Source organism: Myotis daubentonii, chromosome 14 (genome assembly GCF_963259705.1).
Source record: "Myotis daubentonii chromosome 14, mMyoDau2.1, whole genome shotgun sequence".
Taxonomy (NCBI): domain Eukaryota; kingdom Metazoa; phylum Chordata; class Mammalia; order Chiroptera; family Vespertilionidae; genus Myotis; species Myotis daubentonii.
In genome coordinates this window covers 58,152,795-58,169,711 of record NC_081853.1, presented here as the reverse complement: position 1 = coordinate 58,169,711, position 16,917 = coordinate 58,152,795, and the positions used below count along the sequence as shown (strand labels likewise).

General features: G+C 51.7%; 2 protein-coding genes across 4 annotated transcripts in view; both read right to left on the bottom strand.

Moving 5' to 3' along the window:
- Positions 1 to 3,820: 3,820 nt before the first annotated feature.
- On the bottom strand, positions 3,821 to 4,962 carry GPX1 (glutathione peroxidase 1). Its single transcript, XM_059664736.1, has 2 exons — positions 4,628 to 4,962; positions 3,821 to 4,358 (listed from the first exon to the last, which is right to left on the bottom strand). The coding sequence occupies exons 1-2, from the start codon at positions 4,874 to 4,876 to the stop codon at positions 3,999 to 4,001; spliced, it is 609 nt and encodes a 202-aa protein (XP_059520719.1). The 5' UTR covers positions 4,877 to 4,962; the 3' UTR covers positions 3,821 to 3,998.
- Positions 4,963 to 5,880: 918 nt separating this feature from the next.
- The window catches only part of RHOA (ras homolog family member A), a 30,240-nt gene continuing 19,203 nt past the window's right edge, over positions 5,881 to 16,917 (bottom strand). For 2 of the 3 annotated variants that reach the window (XM_059664737.1, XM_059664739.1), the window contains 4 exons: positions 13,771 to 13,928; positions 9,847 to 9,967; positions 8,008 to 8,138; positions 5,881 to 7,067 (listed from right to left, as the gene is read on the bottom strand). In XM_059664737.1, the coding sequence (XP_059520720.1) occupies positions 6,894 to 7,067; positions 8,008 to 8,138; positions 9,847 to 9,967; positions 13,771 to 13,926 (582 nt within the window). In that variant the 5' untranslated portion in view covers positions 13,927 to 13,928 and the 3' untranslated portion in view covers positions 5,881 to 6,893. Of the gene's footprint in view, positions 7,068 to 8,007; positions 8,139 to 9,846; positions 9,968 to 13,770; positions 13,952 to 16,917 lie in introns of all 3 variants that reach the window. The other variant, XM_059664738.1, reaches the window with a different exon arrangement.

The following is a 16,917-nucleotide window of genomic DNA, read 5'->3' as shown; positions in this document are numbered from 1 at the left end:
TATCGGGTCATGTCAGTCTTGGTGCTTTCGCTGCAACTAACAGAACACCCACCGGCACGCGGCCTCCTAGCTGGTGGTTTTTGTTTTTCCTTTCTCACATGACAAGCCTGGAATTAAGTTCTTGGGAAGGTCAAAGCTCAGAGTTTGCTTGTCTGTTACCCCCAGGGCCAGGGCACATGAGACCTCACTCACTGAGCCAGAACTTGGCTCGTTTGTGCTCCCAGCTCCCAGCCTAGCGGCCCCCGATTCCAGGCCTGAGTCCAGTAACTTGTTGACCGGCTGGAGCAGGGCTTGCTTTAGCGCCCGCCCAGGGGTGTCGAACCTCCATGTGGAAGCCTGCTCTGCCAGCCCATCTGGTGATTGTCCAAGTACTCGGACAGGAATCCCTGCCCGTTCTTTAAAAATCCGGGCTGTGTTCTCTTGGGGGACTTTGGCCTGGTGTTTTTGTGCTGTTGGTTATTTTCCAGTCCAAAAGTTAACATTCATGCAATTTATTAGGCTGGTCCGACCCGGAATGTTTCTCTAAAAATAATCTTGCTGTAAATGTTTTTGAAACTACATTTTCACAGAATAAGGAAGTCGTCTGATAAAGGACTAATTGCGTAAGAAGTGCCTGGCCAAATTTCATCAGATTACTTAAAAATTGAGATGTAATTAACAAATAAAATTGTAAAATATGAAAATACTGTACATCGTAGTGACTTAAATACAATAATCTTATCAGGTTTAATGTTTAAAAAAGGCAAAACAAACCAATAGCATTGCTGGAAAGAAGTACTGAAGTGGAAGTTTCTGAACCGAGTTGAGTAAGAGCAGGGCCCACCCCGTTCTTAGAGTAACTGGCCTAAACGCTGCCGCCCGCTCCCAGACAGCAATGTCCTGCAGCCACTTCTACCAAAGGCAGCAGCTCGGGCAGGCGCCCTGGGCTTCCTTCCATTTTACTTTGTTTATGCTGAGTCACGGGGGTGGGGTGGGTGCAGGTCGGAGCCAGGAGCAGTTACATGGTTGAACGATAAAGAATGCGCGTGTGCAGGAAAGTGCGTGCGTGTGTGTGTGTGTGTGTGTGTGTGTGTGTGTGTGTGTTGGGGGAAGATGTCCAGCTTCCCCTCGGTTTACTGGCTTTATTGAGTCTTCCTGAAGAATAAAGAGTTGGAAAGGACTTTCAATTAAGGGAGGGAGGCAGCTGGAAGTCTGAGCAGGAATACTCCCCGATCAGGGTCAGTTCCGACGTTCCCTTCTGGGGTAGCCCAAGGCGTAAACTGAGGAGGGGTGAGTCCCCAGCCAGCCTGGGGAAAGGCTGGAGGCAGTTCCGAAAGCTTGGGGTTCCCATCCTTGAGCACCCCAGATTGTGGGGCGGGAGCCACACTGACACTTCGCAGGAAAAGGGGAGAATGGAGCAGGAAGGCTCTCATACCTTCAGCTGTAGGTCACTGGGTAGGTTTAGCAAGAATCCCGGTGATTTTTTAAAAATTGATTTCAGGGAGAAGGAGAGATAGAAACATCAGTGAAGAGAGAGAATCATTGATCGGCTGCCTCCTGCACACCCTCCACTGGGGATTGAGCCCACAACCCCGGTATGTGCCCTGACTGGGAATCGAACTGTGACCTCTTGGTTCATAGGTCAACAACACTCCACCCTGAGCCACGCCGGCCCAGGGGGTCTTGCGTGCTATATATGTAGCTCCTGGAGCCGACCCGGAACAACAGGGCACGTGGCGCTCAGCTCCAGCTCCAGCTGCCTCCCAGGAACCACACTTGCTGGGGAACACACACAGTGAGCACTTGACCCAGCTGATCATCCTTCACAGAACACGCCTTCCCTCGGTTCCGTGCTCCTCCCAGGGCGCCTCTCTGCCACCTCGCCTGGAAGGATGGTGAGTCAGGCCTGCACGCCTCATCTTCTTCTTGCCACTCTCCCCAGGTAATGCCATCCTCTCCATGCTACTTACTGTGCCGTTGGCCAGACCTTTGTCTCCAACATCCTCCTTTTCTGAGCCTCTTGTAACCACCTGCCCTGAATATGCCATCAGGATGTCTCAGGCACCACACCTGAATCCAAACACACACACCCCTCCCCAACCTGCTCCTCCTGTGTCGTCCGACTGACTGCCGATGAGGCCCCCTCCCCACCCAGGCCCCTAACGCTGCTCACCACCAGTCTACCCTCCGTCAGCGTGTTCCTCATCCACCTTCTTGCCCTCCCTTCAGCTTCACTGTGGCTTCTTCCAGGAGGCGAAGCATGTCGTCCCTCCCAAGCCAGGCCCTCAGAGCACCCCCCGGGCGACCTCATGGAGCTCAACATGCTTCTCGTAATGATGCCATCTTTCTGCCTGAGCACCTCGGCCCTGGCACCCAACAGAGTTCCTGGCACAGGATGGAATGGAGGGGTGCAGTCGGGGCACAGGGCTTTTAGTAATAATGCCATCTTTTTGCCTGAGGACTGTGACCCTGGCACCCAGCAGAGCCCCTGGCACAGGATGGAATGGAGGGGTGCCGTCGGGGGCACAGGGCTTTTAGCGAAGAAATGTGGGGTGTGGGAGTCACAGGTGGCTTGGGTAAACCCAGATACACCCAGATGTATAGGTTGCTGTTCTCCATTCCAGGAATCGGATTTGGAGGCCACAAATGATCCAAGTCTCTTCGTACTGACAAACATTTGCCGATTCACGTCATAGGCCAGGCCCTGTGGGCCTTGAGATGGCCAGTCCACCTTCCAGACTCCCGCCCTGGGGGCAAGCAGATCCTGAGTTCTGAGGGGACAGGCAGGGTGGGATCCAAAGAGAACAGGACAGTTGCAGAGGCCTTCGCCCCCAATGACCTCAGGGCAGAGAAGAGGGGAGGGCGCAGCAGGCTGCTGCTTAAGGCTGAAGGAGTTCTGAGAGTTGGTTCAGGCCCAGAAGAGACTTGAACCACAACCGTGAGCATGAAGGCCAGGGCCCCGGAGCCTCAGACCACATCCTGGCTGGGCCGGAGCCTCAGGCCACATCCTGGCTGGGCCGACACTGCCGGCATCCGGGTTCTTGGCTGCCCACGCGGGGCTCCGTCCCAGCCCTGGAGCCCCTCCCACTGCGACAGGAGGTGGTCCCAGGTCTGCAGGGAAGATCACTGACAGCAGCACCCCCAGACGGAGAGGTGGGCCTTGAGCCACACCTCAGCAGCAGCAGCTGGCCTCCGAGATAAGTTCCTACCCCAGGCCTGGCCCTGCATCTGCAACTAACTGCCAAGTGCCCTGCAGGGCGCGGCCAGAGGGCCAGCGTGTGGTATACACTTCTCACTCTGAATCCACGAGGCAGCCACCAGTGAGGACGGCATGGGAGCAGACGTGCTAGGTAGCAACATGCAAAGGTCTAGCAAAGGAAATGGGGAAAGAACTTGTCATGTTGCATGCGCTTCCAACTGTAACACGGGCTGGTGTGGGCCTAACGCTTGGAGAAGCCACAGACTCCGGGAGTGGGAGCCTGAGATGGCGCTGTGTTGTGTGAAGGTTCATTCACGCCCAGCACACACTCAGGGAGAGGCCCACCGCTGGGCTAGGAGTCGGCCCTTGCCCGTCCTCCCTTCCGGAGTAAGGACTTTCTCCTCCATGGGCCCCTGGGGATGGCCCTACTGCGTGGCAGGGAGAGGGAGACACTGCGACAGGAGCCCGGGGCGCATAGGAGAGGGGCCCCCACACACCACAGAGGGGGGAGAGGAAGCTCAGGCTTGGCCAGGTGTGGAGGGTGGGGGGCTCCAGCTCCCAGCCCGTGACAATGCGGAGAGGGGAAGGGAAAGGTGTGTGTGTGTGTGTCCCCACGCTGACACTGACACAGGACAAACAGAGTCCGCTGACACCGGGCAGTTTATTGTGAAAGCCATGTGTGGGAGGGGGAGGCGGGGGTGGGCAGGACCAGGGCGCATCTGGGGGGGTTTGGCTGGACATCAGGCATTCCTCCGCGTAGGTTTAGAGGCAACACCCTCATGGATAAACACCCCCAGAGGCCGGTGGGTGAGCGGGCGCCCTAGGCACTGCCGGGGGCCTGGGCCAGCAGGGCTTCGATGTCGGGCTCGATGTCGATGGTGGGGAAGCGGCGGCTGTACCTGCGCACGGGCACGCCGTCCGGGCCCACCAGGAACTTCTCGAAGTTCCAGGACACGTCGTTGCGGCACACGGGGGACCAGGTGACGAGCTTGGGGTCGGTCATGAGCGCCGTGGCGTCGTCGCTGGGCGCGGGCAGCGCCTCCCGCAGGAAGACGAAAAGGGGGTGCGCCTGCGCGCCGTTCACCTCGCACTTCTCGAACAGCGTGAAGTTGGGCTCGAACCCGCCGCCGGGCCGGACGTACTTGAGCGAGTTCAGGATCTCCTCGTTCTTGGCGTTCTCCTGCGGGAGGGGAGCGCTGGGAGCCGGGCCTCGAGGGGAACCAGCGGACCGCAGAGCGGGGCTTTTGGGTGACTCACCGGGCCCGGCCCATCTGGCCCCACCCCGGCCGGGCCCGGAGCCCAGCCTGGACCGCGCGGGGGAGGGGAAGCGGGCCGGCGGCTGCCTGGCCGCGTCCCGGGCAGGAGGCGGCGGTGGCGACCGCAGGGCTGCGCTCCCCACCCGCCCGCCCCGCCCGCCCCGCCGCCCCCGGCCCGCCCCGCCCGGCGCACCTGGTGCCCGAACTGGTTGCACGGGAAGCCGAGCACCACCAGGCCCCGCGGCCCCAGGCGCCGCTGCAGCTCGTTCATCTGGGTGTAGTCGCGCACCGTCGTGCCTCAGAGCGAGGCCACGTTCTCGATGAGCAACACCTTGCCCCGCAGGGCGCCCAGGCTCAGGGGCTCCCCGCCGGCCAGCGGGCGCGCGGAGAACGCGTGCACGGAGCGCGGGGCCGCGGCCCCCGCCATCTGAGCGGCGCACATGGCGTGGGGTGGGCAGCACGGGGCGCGCTGGGGACAGGAACACCCGGGCACCCGGGGCGCAGCGCCTTTTAACGCACAGGCCGGCCGCGGCGTCACGTGGGACCGGCAGCTCCACCCCCTCCGCCCGCCCCCTCCGCCTCCCGGCTGGTGACCGGCGGGGCGGAGGGTGCGACCCGGCCGGATGCAGACACCGCCCAGACCCTGCGGAGCTGCGCGCAGCCGGGCGCCGACCGCTATCCCGACGGGCGCCAGGGCCCGGCCTCCGAGGCTCTCGTAGGGGCGGGAGGCGGCTGCAGGTGGCAGCCCCTGGCGCTCTCCCGCCCACCGCCCTTCCGGCCTCTGCCCGGTGCTGTTCCCGCTCAGCAAGTTGTGGCTTGTGGTGATGGGGGGGTTGGCAGCACCGGCCAAGGCAGGTTCTTCTGCGAGGAGGCTGTGGTTCCAGGAAGGCTGAGGGTGGGCAGTGCCAGGAGCAGGCAGAGCACAGGCCCTGCAGCCAGCGCCGCTCAGTTCCCTGCATCCGGGGCTGTCCGAGGTGTTCGGGCCCTGCCCTCTGGCCTCCCTCCTCCTTGTACAGCCTGGAGGGCCCTGCCCCAGAGCCTAGAATGGAGCCGAGAGCATGCAGGGCCACGAGGGCCCTGCGATTCCAGGCCGTCCTCCATCCCTAACCAGCTCCGCCTGGAGCTCAGTCCTGGACCTTACAGGCACTGAAAACGGGAGGGAATGAGGAAAAGGTCGCACTCTGATCCGTGTAACGCCGGATTGGGGTGCCCTCCCGTCTCTGCAGTGGGCGGCACTCCCCACCCAGCCCAGTGCCGAGCCTGAATGCGACACAAGGTGGTCGTGTGCATGTTCTTAGGAGCCAGGCTAGTGGCGTGAGGAAAGGGGTGGTGGGCCAGCTGGCACTTCGCCCCTGCAGGAAGCTTCCACGGTGAGCGGGGCCAAGCCCACCCTCCCCCATCCCTCCCGGCCCCGAGAGAGGAACACAAACACCAGGATACAGGAAGTGTAGAAAACTGCCTTTATTCTATTAGTAGTTGGAAAAATTAACTGGTACAGAAACAGTTCAGTCAGCGGGAGGACAGCCGAGCACAGAACTGGTGGCTCCCCCGGAGGGAGCCTGGCACAGCGAGGAGCAGGGCGCCCGAGCCAGGCCCGCAGTCCAGGTGCGACAGCTCGTGCCGCCTTCGGGAGCGACTACATTCCTCAGGCAGGGAACCAAATTCCTGTTTATTTAGCCCAGCTCTGGGGAGGGGACTGGGACATGTGGGGTGAAAACGGGTGATATGGCCATCTTTTATCAGAGAAACCGACAAAGCGGGAATTTTAAAAATGAATCTTCCATCTGACTTTATTTTCAAATACACTTTCTTTTTTAAAAAAACCAATACACTTTCTGTGGGGATGACAAATATCAGTATTAGGAAATCCAATTATACAAAAAATACTACATCTAGTTTGGGCAGATATATTTATTTTTGGTAACATACATTAGGTGGCACTAATTACACAGTAACTATAAGGTAACTAACATGAAACCACAGAACTGTAACTGCCACAGCTGCAGGACCTGGGCCTCTCGCTGAGCACGTGAAAACTGGATGCCCATTCCAGAGGCACAAGGACACCTGCTCAGGAGTCAAGCCCTGAAGGGGTAGCTCCCAGAGTCCCTTGCAGCTGACAGATGACAGGCAAGCATGTTAGTTATGAAGTAGTTACAGCCTAACTCACAGAAGTTACCATTTCTCTTTCTAGAAAGAAGCAAGAAGTGAAGGGATTCCTCGAATTAGCGCCTGTGTATCGGGTGGGGGTGCAGAGGAGGCTGTTAGAGCGGTGGCAGAGGACCCGCGGGCCAGATCATTAATAATCATGGTTGGCTTCTAAATACTGGTAGCAAGATGACTTCTGATTTGTAATCTTAGGTAAATTATAGATAAATGAAAAAGGCCAGGAATCATACACTAAGATTAATAAACAGCACTTCAAAATGAACCGCGTGAGGGCTGTGCTTGCAGCGGGCTCACAAAACAAGGCACCCGGATTTCTTCTTCCCACGTCTGGCCTGCAGAGCAGCTCTCGTGGCCATTTCGAAAACCTCCCTCACTCCGTCTTTGGTCTTTGCTGAGCACTCCATGTACCCAAAAGCGCCAATCCTGTTTGCCATATCTCTGCCTTCTTCCGGTTTTACTGGCTCCTAGCAGAGAGAGAAGAGTGTTACATACATACAGTGAGTAGGTGTATTTAATTTCAGCTAAGACCTCTTTTAAAAGCTACCAAATCCCCAACTTTGAGTTCTGTCTATGAAATTCTTCTGTAGTGAGCCCCAACCCAATATAATGCCCCTCTCACACGAGCTCTTCTCTGGGGAGAGGCCAGAGAAGCCCTGTAGGTTAACATTAAGGAGGGACTGGAGGACACGACTCAAGCTGCTGATCCAGGCAAGCCCCTGGTCCTCCCGTAGCTTCCCAGAGGACAAACGCCCCCGGAGAAAACAGATCCTGACCTTGACATTCAGTCAGAGAAACCCCAGGGGGAGAACCTGGGGTGAAGGCCTCCGGACTCTCCTCCTGCCACGGGGAAGCCCTGCCACCGGGCCACCTGCTTCTCCATCATCACCTTTAACGGCATCGGGGCTCTTGGCCTCGACTCCCCGCCCTCAGAACTTCCTGATCCTTCAGTTGCCACCGATTTATTTTGGCCTCACATATAAGAGGGAAATCCAGAGCCTGGTCCAGTTCCTGCACTTGGAGCATTGACGCCTGCTGTGACGGGACCTTCCGAGGCTGGCAGTCCGTGGAGCGTAGCACTACCTCACGGGAGATTCCATCTCATATGACCAGACCCCAGGCAATAAGGGCCAGATGGAGAGAGAGGTTTCTGTTGGGCTCCCTGAACCTCAACTTGGGCCCTCAGGTTCAAGAATGCTACAAGACCTGGCCAGTGTGGCTCAGTTGGTTGGAGTGCCATCCCGTGCACCGAAAGGTGATGGATTTGATTCCCGTTAGGGTGTGTGCGATCAATGTCTTCTCCCCACCCCCATCCCCACCCCCACTCAATGAAAACCTATCCTCAGGTGAGGATTGAAAAAAGAAAAAAGAATGCTACAAGACGACAGAACCCTGCCCCGTCCATGCCTGCTTCATCTTGGCTAGCTCCCGCCTTGTGTGCTCATCATTTCGAAGATCCTTCTTGTTCCCAACCAGGATGATGGGCACATTGGGACAGAAATGCTTGACTTCCGGAGTCCATTTTTCTGGGATGTTTTCTGAAAATAGCGAAATGCACATAATTCAGGGATACACAAAGTTCTATCGTTAAGAATCTCCAAGATCCCTAATTAAACTGTGAATCTCTCTCCTCCGTGTGCAGCGTGGCTAGAGCGCGGTCCAGCTCCTGAGTAGGGCGGCTGGGGACTGAGAAAATGAAAGAAAGGGACAGACACAGAGATGGAAGAAGCAGCTGGGGCCGGGTGGGACCACTGTCCTCTGATGCAGACAGGGACAGAGGCAGTGACCCCGGGCCAATACAGCGTATTTATTTGATACAGCACAAACCAGGAAGTTTTACTAAAAGTCAAGACAAAGGAGATTATTTGCATTCTTGGGGCTTGGCTGGATTTAAATAAAACCCACCCCCTGGCACCTGGGCTGAAGGTCAAGCTGACAACACTCCTGCCTTTTGGCAAAACGTGTTTCTAGGACCTGGCTTTGCCAAACGCCACTGGATTCAGCTGACAATAATTAAAGAAATGCCCATGTGCCTTCCCAGGTGCTCTCTACAAAACTGCAAAGAAACAACTTCAGAATTATGCTGGCCGTTTAATGGAATTTCACTAGTTTTAAAACTAGTTTTAATTTTGCCAGGAAAAGGCAAAATTTAACCCCCTACCATTAGGCACAGAATCACCAGCTGTTGTCAGTCCCACAAGAAGCACAGCTCCTGCGGAGGTGGGGCCCAGGGAAAGACTCCGGAGCAGCAGAGGATGCATCAGTGCCCGGTGACTCCACAGTGGTGCCACCTGCCCATGCAGGGAGGCTCCCCATGCCCATCACCATCCCTGCTGGCAGGGGACTCTGACCACACCCCCATTCTGGGGCTGCAGCTGGCCCAGTGTCCACATGTTCTCGCTACACCTCGCTCCTGGGCCCTCAGCATGTCCCTACCCTGTAGGTTACTGGTATTTCCAATGGCTCATGAGCTCTGAACATGCGTGACAGCCAGCTGCAGCTTCCTGCCGGCCTGGAGTATGGCTGTATGGACATCAAGGTGGACGAGCGAGCTGGGTTCAGCCTCCATACCCTCACTTCGGACCCCTCAGTGTCAGGGATGGTTTATAAACTGGGGAAAGGAGTAATCCCTATCTCACACCGGTTATTCCGAGTCAATGCATGCAAAGCACTTAGTATGATGATGATTTCAATGGTGCCGATTGTGATTTGAAGCTATATTTTATAAGGAAGCTGCTCACTCTCTGACTTCAAGGCTAGTGCCTTGTTTTATAGAGTGTGAGGTCAGTATTAGTCATTTTCTGAAGGAGTGGCTTCTGAAACATGTGACCAACTGAGCTAATATGGCAGGTCCAAGTCTCTCATTATTAGCTAAGATGCTTTAGAAAAGGGTTAAGAGAGGACTTGAAAACACCACCGGAAATAGCAGTCCCCAGTCTAGAGACAGGGAGGCAACATGAAGCACTAGAAGAGGTACAGGCACCCTGGAAAGCCTTCCCCCAATCTTAGTCCAAAAGCTGGTTCTGTCGTTGGAACTCGCCTGCTTCATAAAGTGGACAGGGCGGCCACGGGAGACCCAGGCTGGAAAGGACCAGGCCAGGTTACACACATTCAAGGCTCTAGGACTCTGGCCACTGAGGAGTCCTCCTCTGATGCCCGCCTGCTTGATGCCCAGAAAGGACCCGAGGACCTCGGAGTCGGCCAGGCACACGGGCAGTGACAAACCTCAGGCCGAGAGCTACTCACCTAAACTATCAGGGCTGTCGATGGAGAAACACATCAGGATCACATCCGTGTCCGGGTAGGAGAGGGGCCTCAAGCGATCATAATCCTCCTGTCCGGCCGTGTCCCACAAAGCCAACTCAACCTGTGGGAGGAAAAGTAAATGCCCAAGTGCAAGGTTAATCCCACTACCCACTTTCGTGGCTTTCTGTGTGTATTTTTTAGAGGAAGGGAGGGAGAAAAAGAGGGCGAGGGGGATGGGGACGGGAGGGAGAGAGAGACATTGATTTTTTTGTTCCACTTATTTATGCATTCGCTGGTTGAGATTCTTGTATGTGCCCTGATGGGATTGAACTCGCAAACTTGGTGTATTGGGACGATGCTCAAAACAACTTAGCTAATCCGGCCAGGGCTCACTACCCACTTTCAAAAGGGGATGTTGGCCCGGCCAGTGTGGTTCAATGGTTGAGCACTGACCTATGAACCAGGAGGTCACGGTTCAATTCCTGGTCAGGGCACATGCCTAGGTTGTGGGCTTGTCCCCAGTAGGGGGCGTGCGGAGGTAGCTGATCAATGATTCTCTCTCATCACTGACGTTTCTATTTCTCCCTTCCCCTTCCCCAGAAATCAATAAAAATATATTTAAAAAAAGGGGGGGGGGGGGAGGCAGATGTTTACCATAGTGAATTCAAATAGCAGACTGTCCAAAACAGTCAAACACAGGAGTGTTCCACTTTTATTAGAATCAAGCCTGAAGGTGGAAGGTGTGTTCAAGTTGTTTTAGGCTACATTCCTCAGAACTGCAATTTTACAAAGAGATCCAGAGAATGGAATAAAGTGCATAATTCAAAATGTCAAGAGAAAAATAACTTTATAGCCTATAAGAAGAATTTAATTATAAGTAACATTCAGTGGATGAACAAGAGGAGAAATCAAACTGTAAATAATATTCTACCTGGTGTACAAGGCAAGACAAGGAAAAACCGAGCTCTAAGTGGTGGTCTCCGCAACCACCTCCATTTGTCTGGCCACCCTGCCCCAAAGGGGAACACAGAGACGAGAACGTGCCTGCGCTGGAGGGTGAGGAAAGACACCAGCTGGGTATGAGGTCTTGGCTGAGAGGAAGGCCTCTGGCCCTGCCTTTACTGCTCACAGAAATGTCAGAATGAAAGCGTCACGTAAGGTGGGAGGACACTCCGCTCACGCCTGGGCTCTGGGCATGGGTCCTCTCTCAGGCTGCCCAGCACTGCAGCCGCCCTGCGACTTCTTCTGACCAGAGTGGATTTTAACTCCCGCTGTTCAGAGGCCCTTCGGGGCCCAAGGAGCTCTCCCTTTGATGCTTGGAATACTCTTTTCTCCCAGCACCTCCACAACCCTGACTGCACTTTCTAAATGCCATTCCTTCTCTAAAGTGGGTGGCTAATTGTCTCTTCAACCCTCAACCTCCGCCCCAGGATGCGTCTCCTGCCACCGCCGTCAGGCTCCTTGCACTGCCATCATGGACACACCGTCGGCCTGGTGTGGATCGAGGAGATACTGACCCCCAATCCTCACAACTGGTGACCTCAGGATGGTACAGCTCCTTCACTCTCTTCCACATCCCACTGCCCTGGCCCCTCCAAGCCTCCTGGGTGTTCAGTCGGACACACCCACCGTCTGTCTCCTGATAAATGGTCCAGATGTTGATGCTGCTGAAGGTCTGTCGCAGGTTGAAACGGGCCTCCCCACTTGTGGTAGCCGTGTTCCTGGGACATGCGCACTGAGAATCTGATGGTTCCCAAGGCGCTGGCAGTGCTACTCTTCAGTGCCCCCTCCCACTGTGGGGCTACTGAGTCGCTGAGGTAGGAAGCGGGGCTGTGATACCTCTTCCAGATCCAGCATCCTTACTTAAGGGTGTGCTCTCCCTGCTGAGAGGGCTTGCCTACCTCGCCAGGGTCCGGTATGTTCACAGTTGGCAGTGCAAGAAAAACTCACAGACCATCACACAGGTTTTAAGTCAAGGTCCCTCCCTACATTTCTCATGGATAAGATCCTGGTTGTTTCAAGACCTCCAGGTACAGACAGTGCTTCCAAGAGAACGGAAAGGCCATTACTGGCTCCAAAGCATGCGCACTGACTTTCCCAACCGAGGCCACAGGCACAGAGCACCCGGCAGCTACTCTCTCTGCAGGGAAGGACAGGATAAAGCCAGCAATATGCACGCACCAGGCATCTGAGAACCCAACCTGACCTGCTTCCCCTCAAGCCTGGGTCTTTGTGTTGTGTGGCATCTCAGTGGACAAGAGGCTGCTACAGGACAGCAGGCGCCAAGATCTCAGCACATTTCAGCCCCGTCTGTCACAATTGGGCCGGGTGTCTACACAAAACCACTCTTCTAGGCTCCCAGAAACACTTGTATCCAAGCATCAAAGCAGAGAACTGGTTCAGGTTATACTGGCAACACTGTACTGATGGACCCCCTGCAGGACAGGCCCCAAAGTTCTGTCAGGCTGAAACTTACTGTTGCCCCTCCCCCCATCTATTCTTTTTCCTTTTTTTAAAAAATATATTTTTATTGTTTTCAGAGAGGAAGGGAGAGAGAGAGAGAGAGAGAGAGAGAGAGAGAAACATCAACGATGAGAATCACTGATTGGCTGCCTCCTGCATGCCGTCAACTGGGATCAAGCCCGGAACCGAGCATGTGTCCTGACCAGGAATCGAAGCAGTGACCTCTTGGTTCATAGGTTGATGCTCAACCCCTGAGCCACGCTGGCCGGGCCCCCATCTCTTCTTGACCAGAAAGGTGCCTTGTGCTTCCTGAAGGCAGGAGAGCAATCACTGGGACCCACAAGGCAACGGGATAAAACGGGCCACAGGCTGCAACAGGAGGTTTGAATTCAGCCCAATTTGTAAAGCGCTTTGGTGCTTCCAAACGCTTTCAGCTACTAGAACCCGGACGTCACCTGCAAAATGAAGGCGACTCAAGAGTCAGGTGGCTTACTCATGATCACAGACTATCAGCACATCCCATGAGACCTAGGATTCCGAGGAGCTAGCCTAACGTGCTTTCCACACAGGCGCCACACACCGGGGCTAAGGAACACTGGACAGAAAGGGACAGCGGGGAGCTGGGAAATGAGAAGGGAGAAAGGGATGGAATTATGGAGCCAACTGAATAGGTGCTAGCAGCACAGCCATGTGACTGAATGCCCAAGAGGCCCGAGTGTGTTGGAGAAGAGCCCCTTGTTTTAGTTTTCTTGCCAGCTGACCAGTCTGTACTGAGAATTTCATTCCTCCCTGCAGGAAAGATGTAATTGATTCAACAGTGGCAACTTGTCTTTGTTAAAGACAAAATATTTTAAAAATTAAATTTGAGGCCTGGCCAATGTAGCTCAGTGGCTGAATGTCAACCTATGAATCAGGAGGTCACTGGTTCAATTCCCAATTAGGGCACATGCCCTGGGTTGTGGGCTCAATCCCCAGTGTGGGGCGTGCAGGAGGCAGCCGATCAATGATTTTCTCTCATCATTGATGTTTCTATTTCTCTCCCTTTACCTTCCTTTCTGAAATCAATAAAAAAAAAAATACTTTAAAAAAATCTGTAGACTTCCAATAAAAATAAAAATTACATATGAGGATGTTTGTTGTCTAAATGCCACACTGCTGATGGTATAACTCTGAGAGTCATAATGAATAAGGACCTCTCAACCTAGTAATCTCATATCCAGCACCAAATATAGCCAAAACAGCACATATACTAAGGTTTTCCCAAATGAAATACATATGAATATGGACAATTTAAAAATGAACAAAGTTGGGCTATGAAAACAGGATGAGAATCAAGTTCTCATTCTAACATTTTTGTTGTTATACTGTGTACTGAAGAGACAAAAAGGCCCGATTCTCTCTAGACTACATGAATAGCCTAACATGCAAAATCAGTACCATTGTTCCGGAAAGTGGACTCACCTGCTTTCCATCCACTTCGATGTCTGCCACATAGTTCTCAAACACCGTAGGCACATACACCTCTGGGAACTGGTCCTTGCTAAAAACGATGAGCAAGCAAGTCTTGCCACAGGCTCCATCACCAACAATCACCAATTTCTTCCGGATGGCAGCCATTGCTGAAACATAGACAAAGTATTATCTAGATTGCACACGAAGCCATAATAGCTTTAGGCTATGATTCACTTTTCCCACCATGGGGCACAAACCTCTATTAGCACACCCAAATATAAAATGCCAGTATATCTTTCCAGTTGGCACCAAAATATCATACCAAAGAACTTATAACAAACACTAGAGGCCCAGTCCATGAAATTCACGCACAGGTAGGGTCCCTAGCAGCTGCGGGCTGCCAGCTGGGACCTCCCGTCCCCTGGCTGCCTGCTGCCATCACTGGCTGGGGCCTCCCTTCCGACGGTTGGCCGGCTGCCCCCACCCTCTGGTTGAACTCCTGGTCGAGAGGACAATTTGCATATTAGGCTTTTATTATACAGGATTCTACTTAATGGTAAAAAACCTGAAATCTTCCCCCCAAGATCAGGAACAAGGGAAAGATGCCCATGCTTGCCACTTCTATCCATCCAATATGATACTGGAGGCAATCAGGCAGGAAAATAAAAGACATACATATGGGAAAGGAAGAAATCAAACTATCTCAACTCACAGATGACAGATCTATACAATCCACTCAAAAACTATTAGTACTAATAAACAAATTCAGCAAGGTTGCAGGATACAAGATGAACATACAAAAATAAATTGTATTTCTATACCCTAGCAATGAACAAATTGAAAATGAAATTAGGAAAACAATTTCACTTACAATACCATAAAAAAGGAATAAATTTAACAAAATAAGAACAAAACTTACTTTGAAAAGTACAAAACATTGAGCGACATTAAAGAAGATCTAAATAAATAGAGACATTCAACACATGCAATACTTCCAACAATAAAGATTTTTTAAAAAAGAGACATTCATGTTTATGAAATGGAAGGCAATATATTAAAGAACAAAGTTGCAGTCTCACACTTCCTGACTTTAAAACTTAATCCCCCCTCACACACACAACAACCTACAGTCATCAAGACAGCATTTCACTGTCACCCAGACAGACACAGATCAATGAATAGAACTGAGTCCAGAAATAAGCCCTTATATTTAGAGTCAAATGATTTTCAACAAAGATGCCAAGACAATCCAATGGAGAAAATAAGTCTTTTAACTTAAGATGGATTATAGGTCCAAATATAAGATCCAGAATCATAAAACAGTTTATTTTATTTTTTTGTATATATGTTTTTATTGATTTCAGAGTGGAAGGGAGAGGGAGAGAGAGAGAGAAACACCCTGGCTGCCTCCTGCACACCCCCTACTGGGGATTGAGCCTGCAACCAAGATATGTGCCCTTGACTGGAATCGAACCCAGGACCCTTCAGTCCACAGGCCAACGCTCTATCCACTGAGCCAAACCAGCCAGGGCTTGTTTAGAATCATAAAACAGTTTTAGTTTATAAAAAATGTGATGAAATACACATAAAATTTACCATTTTAACAATTTTTTATTGTCAGTTTAGTGGCATTACATATATTCACATTATTATGCAACCATCACCACCATCCATCTCCAGGACTTTTTCCGCCTCCAAGACTAAACTCTATACCCATTAAACACCTAACCCACTTTCCTCTCCCTCCGCCCCTGGCAACCACCATTCTACTTCCTGTCTCTATGCATTGTACTTCTCTAGCTACCTCATCTAAGTGGAATCATAGACTATTAGCTTTTTTTTTGGACTGGCTTATTTTACTCAACATCAAATCTTGAAGGTTCAAACATGTGGTGTGGGTCAGAATTCTTTCTCTTTAAGACTGAATAGCCTTCCATTGTGTGTACAGACCACATCTTGTTCACCCATCACCTCCTGGCAGACACTTGGGTGGCTTCCACAGTCCAGCTATTACACTATTTATTACAATATACTGTAAGCAGTGTATTCACAGATGTATTATCCCAGCAGCCAAAGGAAAAACAGGTAAACTGGACTTCATAAAAATTTTAAAAACTTGTGCAAGAGACACCATCAAGAAAATGAAAAGACAAAACCACAGACTAGAAGCAAATGCTTACAAATGACCTCTGATAAGGGGCTTGTGGACTATGTAAAGAGCTCTTACAAACCAACAACGAAGCAGCTGAGGAGGTGGTCCGGCTCAGGGTCTCTCTGGAGGCTGCAGTTAAGATGTTGATTTGGATCCAGAATATATAAATAACTCAATAATAAAGACAAATAACCCAATTTAAAAATGGGTAAAGGGTATGAATAGATATGACCCAGCACTTCTACTCCTAGATATTTATCCGAGAGAAGTAAAAACATATCCACACAAAAACTTGTACATGGATGTTCATAGCAGCATCCATTATAGTAAAAAAGTAGAAACAACCCAAATATCCAATAACTGATGAATGGGTAAAGATGTGATATATCTATACAAAATATTATTTGGCAATGAAGAGGGGGAGAAAGTACTGATATTTGCTACATTTATCAGAATGGATGAACCCTGAAAACTTTACATATGTGAAAGCAGCTAGTCACATATTGTGTGCTTCTAATGAAATGTTCAAAACAGGCAAATGCAGAGCAGAAAGTAGAGTCCACTGGTGGTGGCCTAGGGAAAGCAGAAAGGAGAGAAAAGACTAGGGAATGACCTTTATGGGGAATAGTGGAATAGTGGGGTTTCATTTTTGGGATAATGGAATTTTTCCAAAACAGCTGTGAAATGTCACACAACTCTATGAATACACTAAATACCACTGAATTGAACTGTACATTTAAAAAAATGTTTTCATTGATTTTTTTGTTTTTCTCATGCTCTCAATTTCCTGTCAAGATTTTTTTTTTAAATATCCGACGCTCCATCCACTGAGCCAAACCGGTTTTGGCCCTGTCAAGATTTTTTATATGTACTTTATATATCTCCTCAGGACTAACTTGTATTGGTTTGTACCCAAAGTCAATCAATCAAGACCTTACAGGATTCAAACAAAATAATTCCTCAGGAATTCCCTTGTTGAAGAAAAGGCGGTCAACTTTGAATAG